The sequence below is a fragment of the Pleurodeles waltl genome, chromosome 12, assembly GCF_031143425.1.
Source record: "Pleurodeles waltl isolate 20211129_DDA chromosome 12, aPleWal1.hap1.20221129, whole genome shotgun sequence".
In the NCBI taxonomy this organism is placed as follows: Eukaryota; Metazoa; Chordata; class Amphibia; order Caudata; family Salamandridae; genus Pleurodeles; species Pleurodeles waltl.
In genome coordinates this window covers 103,848,481-103,861,725 of record NC_090451.1, presented here as the reverse complement: position 1 = coordinate 103,861,725, position 13,245 = coordinate 103,848,481, and the positions used below count along the sequence as shown (strand labels likewise).

The window sequence follows — 13,245 nt, the reverse complement described above, 5'->3', positions numbered from 1 at the left end:
AATTTGGTTTTCTTCATTTTTCCTCTAAAAACTTAAAAGTATTAATTCCCTAATCTAAAAATATTTTGCAATTTACTTTATGCAATAGTGTAAGAAAGCTGTTAATTTCTCTGTTATATTCATACCACGTGGGAATAGGTAATTTATTTACATCAAATGTTATCTTATATTACCTTAAAGTCCTAAGAGATTTAATTTTTTATGTTTCTTAAAAGACAATGAATATCACAGAATTAAAAAAATACTTCTACTACAGTATAGATTATTGACATGTTGAGTCATTTAATTTGTTTTACCAGTATAGTACAAGAATATAGTTTTCAGAATATCATCTAACATATGTAATGTGAACAGAAATAGCGTCCTGTTGGAGTTAATTATAGAAAATTTGCACCCAATAGGACTTTCTGTCTTTTTACACTATATTTTGAATACAACATTTATGCAGCGTAGTATTTCGGGCATACCACTGTTGTCGTACCATTCCATATAGCTCTCTCGTTGACAAGAACTGTTTGTTTGAGCTTTCATACCCCAAAACCTACATATTGCAGCCCATGTAGGCATTCCAGAACGTAAATAGTCCTTTTAAGGTCGAGCGTCAAATAGCACATGCGTGGTCAAATGTGAGGCATATTGTGGTTTACCAACAACAAAGAGCATCTTAGAGCTCACCCACTGCTTACCATGTGTTGGCTATCCCCATCACTCTCACTTGGCTGCTTCTTATTGGTGTCCCAGCTTGTCAGTCTTGTGTTTGTCCCTCCCATGGAGCATTGCCTCTCTATGTCCCTCTGCTTGGCTGGCATAGCTGTTTCTACTGCGTGTTGATCTCTCTGTGTTGTTGTCTGTTGCCTGGTGCTTCTCCCCACCACCAGGCGCTGCTCCTCCGTATGGGTGGAGGAGCGTTGCCCCCCACCAGCAGCAACCACTGCAAAACCTTTTACATGGAAAGGCTAATAAACTATGTTTACTATCCTTTCTGTGTAAAAGGGGTGGGGCATTGGGGGTGACGAGCCGAGGGGAGTGCTCTGTGCAATCCCCCCAGAGCACATGTGTGTTTGGCTGGCTGTCTCGGTCCGGCAAAAAACACACATGCGCTGTAGGCTCTCTCCAGCCCAGCAACATGGTTGCTGGAGAGAGCCTGCGCAGGCTCCTAGTCTGCGTGGGAATGGCTTGGTTTGAGTCAGGCAGACCATCATCTTTTTGACAGTGATGCCCCTCTGGCTCTGCCTCGGAAAGCTTGCTCCGATTAGTTGATGGAGTAGGGCTTTCAGAGGATGGGCATCAGACCATTCACCCTATTGAGAGTGGATAGTCTGGTATATTTTATCATTGTCAGTCACCACCTGGAAAATTGTGGCAGTACCGGGTAGAAAAAGAGAATACTGACCCCATATCCTGGCACAAAAACTTCCAGGGTAGAGGGCGCATCAGTTTTCTGTTTTTTCAGTAACAAACTTGGTGGTGACCTCTAAATAAGGACACAAGCAAAGTTATGCTCCAGGAGAGAGACAAAACATGATGCACAAGGCAAGTCGCTGAATAACAAGCAAGCAAATGTGAGTGATCATGCCAACCAAGGGGAAACAATGTGTTGTCTTTAAGCCCACTATAAGATCTGCTGAACTAGCAATATGCCTTTCTCACCAGGCAGTGTGTGCTATCTGGTGGGCTTCTCCTGAAAACTGCTGAAAAAAGTTTAGCAGATTTCCTTGCCACATTCGGTATGCCTTCTTCCTTCAGTGCCCTTTGATTTGATTCTGATAATCCATTAACCAGTTTTCTAACTATTTAACATTAATAATGATGTAAATCAAATAGACAAAGAGAACAAAATGTGAATTAGCTGCCTGCACTTATCATTTTAAACACGAGACAAGACAAAATAAAGGTAATTTCTTACAACGACTGAATGTTAATTCAGGTAGCAGGGGGTATGGTCCAAAACACTAAAACGCAACACAATCCTCCAATAAAAATACAGAACAAGCTTTAAGCCTCCTCTGGATACCACCACACTTACAGCCAATGGCCGCCATCTCTGTATAGGACCGCTCTAGAGGAGTTCATATTGCAAAAGCACCATACTTAAAGCACTTCTCAGAAAGCATCTTTTGGTATTCAATTTGCACAAAGAACAGCAGTTTCAAACCCCGTAATCCACAGAAATAAGATTAAACGTGAATATTTTCTCGTAATTCACAGTATTTCAAACATTCATGTAAAGTACAGAGTCCAACCAAGGGAAAACTCATTTTTTATTCTTTACATTTGATGTCAAAAGTACATAACATATAACATGTCTAACGGGCCAATAATGCAATTGTGGTTAATGATGACATCGCACAAACGGCTCCTCATTATGTATTATTTTACCAGGAACATAAATGGCATTATAGAACCATACCGCCATACTGGCCTTAAAGCCAGCTATTAAAAGATCATTCGGAGTCTCGCAAGTTTGCAAAGTAGAAATTGGGAATACAGTGCAGTTGTGGTTTCACAGCGCGTTAAAACCATTTGTTACCCTCTTTGCGACCTGATTTCGGAGGGATCTGCACAGGGCAATGCCAGGGGATGTAGTGTTGACACCGGAACCCGCCAACACCACCAGGAGAGACACGGAAGTGGGGAAGAGGGAAATACCCCCTCGCGGGAGGTGCAAGATGGATTGCACCGTGACGACAGGAGGGAGGATATAAAAGACAGGAGGAGGCGGGAAATCAGGAGTTACGAGCGGAGTTTAAATAAAGGAGCTGTACAACCCACCCTGACTCCACGTCGTTATTCAAGGCCGCGCTTGCCCACCGCGCGACTTTACATTTGGTGACGAAGGTGGAGCTACCATACAAGGTAGCGACGCCACCCATCAATACACTGTGCATCAGGCCGAGACCTGCGACACCAGCCAGCCATTTCCGGGGCCCGGGACCGTCGACTGCATCTCAGCGTGGCCTCAGGAGCAACCGTCCGACGTCGTCTCCAGCCGCGTCCCTGCAGCCGAAGACCCAACCCAGAGGTCACGCCGGGCAGGGCTCTGCGCGCACCTGCACCCGCCTCCAGCTTCGACCTCGGCGCTCCAGCGCGGCTCCAGCAACGCCGCGGAACCAGGCGGCGGTCGCGCTCAGAAGGATCCCCGGGGCCCGGACAGCACGTGTCAGGTGAGGGAATCCCCTGACACAACCTGGTGCCGATTATACGCGAGCTCCGCTGCGCAGCTCTGCATATCATTTACTCAGGAAAAAAAAAAAAACTGAAAGCTGCAGAATCTGAGGAGCACCCCACGCTCCTGCGCAAACAAAGAAAAGCAATATATAAGGCAACAGAACACACGTGCTGCCTCCCAAGAAAAAAAAATAAGCCATTTAGAGGTTTTTCTTTTTTTCATTCTCTCTCTTTCATAAAAAAAAAAGAGAACAGACTCAAAGGAAAAGAGAGGAGAAAGGACTCCAAAAAAAATATCAAAGATAGTATCCCAGGCCGCATAAACTGAAACACCACTATAAATACCAGGCCCACCCTCACTTCGTCACCCATACCGGGTCAACTTCATGATGGCTGGCATACTACCACTGGAACCTTTCACTTCACAGGCGCACCCCCCACCCAGGCAGCGAGGTGGAAAGTCTGGGTAGAGCACCTCGAAACATATTTTGAAGCGCTGGATGTCCAACCAGAAAGGCGGAGACCCCTTCTTCTCCACATTGGGGGAGCAGACATCCACAAAATATTCAAGTCGGTCACAGAAGCGAGGCCACGGACCTACAAAACTCTAAAAGGGGCAATCACAGCACATTTCGAGCCCTATGCAAACCCGGACTATGAGAGGTTCCTCCTGCGCCAGGCCCGGTAAATAACCGACGAATCCGTTGATGTTTTCTATGCCAGTCTAAAGGAACTAGCCAGCACCTGCACACTGCCAGACGAAGAGGATGAAATTAGGGCACAATTCATTCAGGGATGCTCGTCATCAAAACTTCGAGAACACGTCCTGCAGAAACCAAACATGCCCATGAAAGACATCCTCACACTAGGACGATCTCAGGAACTGTCACGGGCTCGAGCGGCGCACATGGAACAAGCACCCGCAACCCAGATGAAAACAGAGGCAGCCAATGCGGTGACAACCAACACGTCGCGACAGAAAGGAGGCAACTACAAGGGGAGGCAAAAAGGCAGGCCATGCAAGTGGTGCGGCGGCGCAGCACCACACCCAACCACCTGCCCGGCGTGGGACAAAACGTGCAGCGCATGTGGAAAAGCCAACCATTTCGCGAAAGTCTGCAGATGAACACCAAAACCGACAACCATCAACACGAAGAAGGCCATCAAAATGGTCGAAACCATGCTGGACCCAGACTCAGATAGTGATATGGACAATGACACACACGCAGTCCACATAATACACGCTGTTGGGACCCGACACCTACCCACATGCCAAGTCATGATCCAAGGATCCCCCATATCAGCACTGGTAGACACTGGGACCTCCATAAATCTGATGGCCATGGACATATACAGCAATCTACCCAAACCACTGCCGCCACTACGACCCACTAACGTACAGGTGTTTGCCTTCGGAAACAGCCGCCCTCTAGAGACAGCAGGAGCGTTCACCACAGAAATCTCCCATGAAGACACCGGAAAAGCCACAAAAATCTATGTCTCCAAGGATGGTGCAGGATTCGTACTAGGTTGCCAAACAGCCCAAGATCTTGACCTGGTACATTTCGCCTTTAGCATTCATGTGCAAGCACTCAGCAACCTCACGCAAGAATTCAAGACTCTGTTCGAGGGCATCGGTTGCCTGAACAAACTGTTTTTTTTTAGAACTCTAGACCTTTTGAGTCTGAAAGCTTAATATCGTGACCCATAAAAAGGTGGGAGCCCTGAGCCAGAGTCCACTTTTTCCGTGCCCTAAAACGTCTCTGCTGACACTTCCACTTGTTTTTTTTCCCGCAGCCACATAAAGGTTTGTGATAAAGTAGAAATTACCAGAACATGGCATGAAATGATTTTTTAGTTCTACTTCTGATACTTCAGTGGCCGTGCCACCTTACCTGGGAGTTGATTAAGCGGAGAGTCGTCTTCTTTCCCACATCATCTGCATATCGGAGCACCGGGGCGCCGTTAAACCTCAAAACTGCATCATGGGAATCTGGAATGGTAGGTGGGATTGAAAGGAAAGACGGATGGTAACAGGGGAAATGTGATTCAGAATTTTGTGAAAAGTGCACTTTTAAAATCACTCGTCATATCCAAGGGAGAGGAAAGAGTGTTCAAAGTAGGGACCCCGGGAATGTGCTGGTAAATAATGATGACAGTGATGATAATAACAATGATAATTGTAATATCGTATTGTTATTATCATTGTTGCTGTTATTATTATTATTGTGCTTCATACTGCAGTTCTGCGGCTATTACTAAGCACTACACATATGACATATATAGGAAAGTATAGGGTTCCTAATCTTTACATCTTCTTGTCTTGGCAATATGTTGGTAGTCAATACTGCAGAGGTGATAAAAGTACAGTCCAATACTAAGGTCCTGATTACGATCTTGGTGGATGGTGTTACTCAGTCACAAACATGATGAATATCCTGTCCACCGTATTATGGTTCCATTATATCCTATATCCTTAGTACAGGCCAATACTAAGGTCCAGATTATGATCTTGAAGGATGGGGTTACTTAGTCACAAACATGACGAATATACTGTCCACCATATCTTGTCCATTATATCCTGTCCATAACCTGTCCATTATTTCCTATGGAGTTCATAATACGGCACACGGAATATACATCACGTTTGTGACAGAGTATTCCATCTGCCAAGATTGTACTCGGGCCCTAAATCTTCTATATTGTAGTAGACCACCTTTTTTCCCTTTCAGTGTGCTATCCCTTGGCATTGAGGGCTCTATTTATAATGGATTTGTTTCCCAGCAGCTCTATAACCCGGAGATCCTTATAATAGCTGGGATTTACTGCGAGAACATGGGTAATAATAATAACTTTATTCGGTATGAAAAAATTCATCCATTACAATAAATATTCTCCAATACATTTGTTAAAAATAGCAAAAAAAACATAAATAATAAGAACACCCATCAGGAATAAAAAACATATATAACCACATACATAGAAGCAATAAAATAGAAAATTCATTCTAAAAACTCCACATTATTACGCCAAGTAATAGCTCCCTTCAGGAATGATCCCAGCCCCTTCCACACCAATACATCTGAGGCCATCTGCAACCATATAAAAGCAGGACGATATTGCACAAAACCCTTGGGCCTTAGAGAGAACATGGGTAGTAAAGATGTACCTGCTGGAAATTCTACATATTTAACCCAGCAAAAAAGGCATCGGACCGGAATCACACTCTTACTATGTAGGTAATCCTAGATAAAAAATTTTGGCTGCATGCAGCTGCTGTCCTAGAAATGTTCTCACAGCGGGGAGCATTCATGGGAGATTCCAGTACTCAGCTGCACATCTTACCTATTTCCTTGCCCAGACTGGACCTCTGGATGGACCCAGCTGATGAGACCACAGCACAGTTCTTCAAGGGCCCCAACTCTTCTGAGAGATTTTGGACAGGTAGGTATTTTGCCCAATCCACTACGTCGAGAGGTCCTTGGTGTGACTGGAGTGTCTCCACATTTGTTCTTTCTTTTAGCATGCACAGCAGCTCATGCCCAGCAAGCTGGGCTCTGTTACTTCCCCACCCGCGATCCCTCTGCACTACATTGTACTTGTTCATGGCCCTGTAGTTGAGGAAGACTTTCTGCAAACGTTTGTTCAGTTGGGTGGATGACATCTTCTCGTTCCACACTGCCCAGTGGGAGGACCTCTTGGGGGCATTGTGCGAGTAGCTGACCCTTACTGGTTCCTGTTGTGACCCTGACATAACACTGGCTAGTGCATGGACAAAATGAGTTACTCCATGAAACCAGCCACCCCACCAACTTGGAGAAGGTTTACTTGTCTTTTTCTCAGACTCTGGAGGGTAGTGATGATCAGGTGAAGAGGTCACATTTGAAAGGACATGAATGGATCCACTTGCAGAAGCAACACTTATGTTGTGTCCAGATGTAGTCTGGATGTTGCGGAGGATCTTCATGATGGGGGCTGCCACAGGCTTGATCTGGTGCCGCTGGTGGGCTTTCCTCATCACACTATCCTGGAGCATGAGTCCCGTCTCCAAGCACACCAGGTACAGGACGGCCAAGCACAAACAGGAGAATGTCACACAGACACACCCACGGCTGGCCCGCCGAGGAGCACTCATGAACCATTTTAGGAGATCCATTGCTGGACAAGATGAAAGTCAGAGGCCCATGAGATACCTGTTGGCAAAAGAAGAAATGATCAGTAGTGGACCTCATAGGCTCTGCCCAACAGGGCTTAGCATCAAAGGGCTCAACTGTAAGAGACTGCAAGAAGTCACCCAAGAGTAAGGCACTTAACACTACAATAGCGACTTTCCCAAACAATAAGAAACCTCGAAGCTCACTCAGCACAACTTATTTACATTTATCTGGCATCATACACTACAACAGGCTGCAAGCGTGTGCAAGGTCTGGAGGTTAAGTTCGGAGGAAGAGGTCTTTGTGACTGCAGTCATATTCTTTTGCATAGAAGGTGGAGTAAGGACTGGTAAAATGGTGTGGGGTTTTAATGATAGATATGTTTGATGTCAGAAGGTTTTGACGTCTGTAGAGGTAATTTTACTATGGATATGAGCAAGATCAGGGGTACAAGTTTTGGATTGCAGGGAACTCAATTACTAACATGGGAATAAGACATCAAGAGCTCTTTTTCAAACAAAACTATTAGAAGGGTTTCTTCTTGCATAGAAAGGACCTCAAGTGCTCATCCCAAGATACCACCAGACAATGATGTCATACAAAATGATGGCCCCCCACCCAATGTGATGAGGGGCACAAGTCTCCCATATCTCACAAATATTCATTAGCCTTGGACTGAATGGGGTCCCCCTTTAAAATGTGGGGCCTCCTGGAAAGGTGTGACCCCGTCTAACCCACATGGGCAGCTGGGACCTAAACTGTGCCCCTTGCGCCAGGAATCATACTGGAGAACAAATGTGGCCTGTAAATATAAGGGACATCAAGATGCCATAATGAAGTGTAAGAGCTTTCAGACTCCCTAGTAGTAAGTGACATTGATGGCTCACAAAAATGAGAAGAAAAAAACACACACACACTCGTAGCATGGATGAGGAGGAATGCAAGTTTAACTCCCACAGAAAAGAGTTACAGCACAGTGAAGAACTTTTGACAGACAAATACATGAGGTGAATAAAAAAGCTACTGAAATCTGTGCACAAAGCAACCTACTCTCCGTCTTTTTTTCCAAGAGAAATAATCAGAAACAAGCATTGACAAAGCCAATAGGGTTTGACTGCCAACCTTGTTGCTTTGCAAGTGCTTAATTTGGTTGTGAAAGATTTTTCTATAAAGTTATGCACCACACAAGACTGACTCTTAGTTAAACAAATGTTATAGTTAGGTAAATATGTTAGTTAACCATTTTAAAGAAACAAAACATCTGAAATTCACCAGTTATGATCTCAAGTAACTATAACGTGCCCCATCATTTACAGTGTTATCATCAATTATGTCATTTTAGATATTGCAGTGATGTCATCAATGATGTCATAGAATATGCCATGAGCAATGTAATATGTGAGGTAATTAGCAGTGTATTGTGAGGGCACAAGTTATTTTTACTTTCGGACATGAATATGGCACTGGGGAATGGGGTCCCAGGGGACGTTAAAAGATTCATGATGGGAGCTGCGCTCCTCTCCTTCCCCAGTAATGAATGCTTCCCCTGAAGTTTCTGGAGCCTCTACAAGGCTTGGGGAAGGGAGACACAGGGCACCAAAGGTACAAACTAAAAACTGATTTTCCTATGGAAACTTGGTCCTAACTTTAACTACTCAGTGGAGACTGAAAAGATTGATAGATTGATAGATAGATAGATAGATAGATAGATAGATAGATAGATAGATAGATAGATAGATAGATAGACAGATAGCTAGATAGATATCAGCTCCTTTGTATGGAGCACCCTACAACACCACAAACACTCTTTTGCCTTTTTACAGCAAAGTCTTTAAGCACAGGATTGGCAAGTGCCATCCACAACAAGCTGAAAAATGACAAAAGCCTTTTACAAGTCCGGGCAAAGTATTACAGTTTTGGATTGATAAAATTACACTGAAGCAAAGTTGGAATGAATAAAACGAATCCCTGACTTATGTTTCACTCTAGTTAAAGCTCATCAGATGTATAGCTTTGTCCAGACACAAAGGAGCATAGAGTATAGGTCAAGACAATACCCTTTCAGGCTTAAAGTGCTGCATAAATTATGCAAACAAAAGAAGCAGGGAACTCTGGGTAGAACCCAAGTTTAGATAGAAAGCAGCTCCTTTCTATGGGGCACCCTACAACACCACCAGCACACTGAATCTGCTCACCTCAAATGTCTGTTTTTATTGCAGAGTTTTTTAGCATAGGATTAGTACAATGCTTCCCAAGCCAAGTCAGAAAGTGACAACGGTTTATGCCATTTTTACAGCAAAGTATTTAAGCATAGGATTAGCAAGTGACATCCACGCTGAGCTGCAAAGTGCCAATAGCCTTTTAACACTCTGGGAACAGTATTACAACTTTGGATTGGTAAAATACCTCCCATGAAAGCCTGGAGTGAATACAAGAAACCCATGACACATGTTTTGCTCTGGGTAGAGCTCATCAGAGAGGTATAGCTTTATTCAGACACAAGGGAGCACCCAGTTTGTCAGGACTATACCCTTGCAAGCTTAGAGTGCCACATAAATTATGCAAACATGGAATCAGGGAACTAGAAGCAGGGAGCTCTGGATAGTTTCTACGTTTAGGTGGGGGCAGTTTCTTCATAATGGAGCACCCCACAACACATTTTCTGCTCTAGTTGGAGCTCATCAGAGAGCACCCAGTATAAGCCAAGAAAATACTGTTGAGGCTTAGAGTGCAACATAAATTATTCAAAAATCAAAAAAGAGAACTCTGGGTAATTCCTAGGTTTAGGTGGAGAGAAGCTCCTTTATATGGAGTACCCTACAACACCACCGGCATGGATGGCACATGCTAATCCTATGCTATGATGTTGTAAAATTCGTTTTTGATCTGACATTGGACACACTGACAATGGGAGGCAACAAACTACTGATACTTCTATTCACAAATGATGCAGTACTTCTTACCATGATGTTGAGGTATCACCAGTTGAGGAGGTTTGAACAATAGAGTCATTCTAAAAAGCTTAACATCGGTGTCACAAAACTAAGTTTATGATCATGAATCAAAAAAACTGAAAATTAACGGGATATCCTCACAAGACATGGACACTTTTGATTATTTGGGTATACGCATTGACCGTTACCTGTCTTGGTTTAGACAAAGGGAAAACAGGGCCCTTTGTATGAGCCAGTGCAGTCCTTTGCTCTACATCTAATACCGGAGGAGCCCCACTTAAAATAGTCTTAGGGATTTGTAAAATAAAAACAGGTACTTCAACTACACACTGGGATGAACTATGGAGCCATATACAGGTCCCCAAACTTCAGATCAAAATCGCTTCCTCTGTTGCACCTAGTCTCAGATATTCCATTGGAAGCTTTACGATCCGAATTTGACTTACATAGCACTGAGTTTATAATCATCCTTAAGCATCTTCTCTACTGGGGTACACTATGGACTAATCCAGCAGCAGAAATATACTTGAAATCTTTTGTTGATGGTATAATTTGTATAGTTTGTTTAAACATATAATGGCAGCAAGACTTTACACACTCTTTGAAAGCAATATGATGCATGGACTACTGCAACATATCTAACCTAATTAACTAGTCCAGTCTCATAACTATTAAGGACAACTATTGGAGAAGTTTAGTGATTTCTTGCCAAAGCTCCACCATGAATGATTGCTGGCTATAGTTATATTTCAAGGTGAAAGCTTCAAAGATCTTTGAACTGTATTTGGATTTAGTACAATTTGAGTCCAAGAGAGCCCCTTACACTGGGACTATTACTCGTTATTGATTATATAAAATATTGTGATACCGCCAAGGACACTTCTGGCTTTCGTACCTGTGATTTTGGTAAATTAGAAACACTGAACCATTTTATGTTACTTTGCACAAAAATTCCGATGTTAAGAAAGCAGCTGCTTCAGCTTTTATTCTAGAAATATAACATAAGGAAGTACAATGAGGCAATAGCCCTGGACTTATGTTTAAATAGTTTTCTGCTAGTGGTTTCTCATATTGCTTCTGGAGACTCACAAGACGTACCTTGTTTTTTCCGCTTTTTTATTAATATAACATTTTTGCAAGATATTATGCACAATTATATTTTACAATACTATATTGTAAACATCAATATTATTCAGAAATATAAAAGATTGATGTACGTACCCTCTTTATTCTGACCCACAATATTTTAGCAGCAATGATATTTTGACCGTGATACTAACATCAACCAAATTTTGGAGATAATACTCGGGAGCCATATCTAAGAGAGAAAAGAGGTTATAAATCAGTAATACTGATAGATACAAACTAGGCACAATATTAAAAAAAGAATTAGTCAAACAGTAAATTATGATAATATGATCCATATGATACAGGAATTTATTGCAAATCTCCCATATCTCTTGAAATGGTTATCAGCCGTAACTTTCTGGCAGTGCTATATCCAAGGCTAACAAACATAAATGTGGTCATTAGAACCCTGGCTGACCCGCCAGGGCAAAGGTGGCGGTTTCACCACCAACAGGCTTGCGGTGAAGACCGCCACATTATGAGTGGATCCTGCCAACCCGCCACACCTCCACTCATACCACCATGGTGGTCGGATCCACGGGGCCGGAGATGAGCATCTCCGACCCGGCGGTCCACAGAAGACTGCCGGCAGTATTAGGAGCTGCCTTTCTGCCAGGGTTTCTGCAGCGGTAGCACCGCCACAAAAACCCTGGCGGAAAGGCTACTGGTGACAGGGAATTTCTTCCCTGTCACCGGTAGACAACTCCCCAACCCCCCCAGCAAGCACAACACCCCCACTCCCCTCCAGGTACAGAGCTCCCCTCCCCCCATACATGCACCCAGACACCCACACTCATTCACCTACATTTACATACACGCATTCACTCACACACATTCATACTCGCATTCACCTCAGCACTCATACATGCATTCAACCACACATGCACATACCCATCCAACCACGCATACACACACCCATCCAAACATGCATACACACACCCATCCAAACACGCATACACACACCCATACATACACGCATACACAGACCCATGCATACATGCATGCACACACAGAAAAACGCATACACACACGCAAACACCCACTCACATATGCACACACAACACCCGCCACCCAACCACCCCCTTCCCCTGTCAGACAATCAACCTACCTGGTCCGGGGAGGAGGTCGTCCAGCAGGGAACGGGCGCTTCCACTTCTGGAAGCGCCCCACCATCAGGACACTGCCACACCATATTATTACACATAATACGGTGGGCAGTGTCCTTCTGGCAGGGCGGGGCTGGTGGTGGAACTGCTCATGTGTCCCCGCCCGCCAGCACGACTACTGATTGATTTCCGCCCAAAGTGTGGCAGAAATCCAGCAGTACCCGTAGTATGGTGGGTGGAAGACGGTCTTCTGGCACCCGCGGCCTTGGCGGTCCTAAAGGAAGACCGCCAAAGTCATAAATACCTCCAAAGTGTAGTAATGGGCTAGTGGGCACTGCCCAAATTCCACATTTTGGGTAAATATCTGGATTAATGGCATCACATTTATATAGTTAGACTCATATTTCACTCATACAAAACCATTGAAATCCAGCAGTTATAGTCAGAGATATTTCAAGTAGCTGTACCTCGTGGCCTAAGGTAACTATAACTCGTGCCCTCCCCATGCACTGCTAATTATCCTAATTATTATAGCACTCATGACAACTTTCATAACATTAAAAAAATATCAATTAACCACATTAGAAGTCAAATTATTGAAGAAAAATACTCTGCAAGGCGGGGGCGCGAGTTACAGTTACTTTAGGCCACGAGTTATAGTTACTTGAAATCACTCTAAAAATAACTGCTGGATTTCAGTGGTTTTGTACGAGTAAAATATGATCTTAACTATAA

At 43.8% G+C, this 13,245-nt stretch overlaps 1 protein-coding gene across 8 annotated transcripts in view; it reads right to left on the bottom strand.

Moving 5' to 3' along the window:
- The window catches only part of LOC138267723 (beta-galactoside alpha-2,6-sialyltransferase 1-like), a 206,286-nt gene that overhangs the window by 50,134 nt on the left and 142,907 nt on the right, over positions 1–13,245 (bottom strand). For all 8 annotated transcript variants that reach the window (XM_069216893.1, XM_069216892.1, XM_069216888.1 and 5 more), the window contains 3 exons: positions 11,498–11,594; positions 6,514–7,361; positions 5,064–5,161 (listed from right to left, as the gene is read on the bottom strand). In XM_069216893.1, the coding sequence (XP_069072994.1) occupies positions 5,064–5,161; positions 6,514–7,324 (909 nt within the window). In that variant the 5' untranslated portion in view covers positions 7,325–7,361; positions 11,498–11,594. The remainder of the gene's footprint in view (positions 1–5,063; positions 5,162–6,513; positions 7,362–11,497; positions 11,595–13,245) is intronic.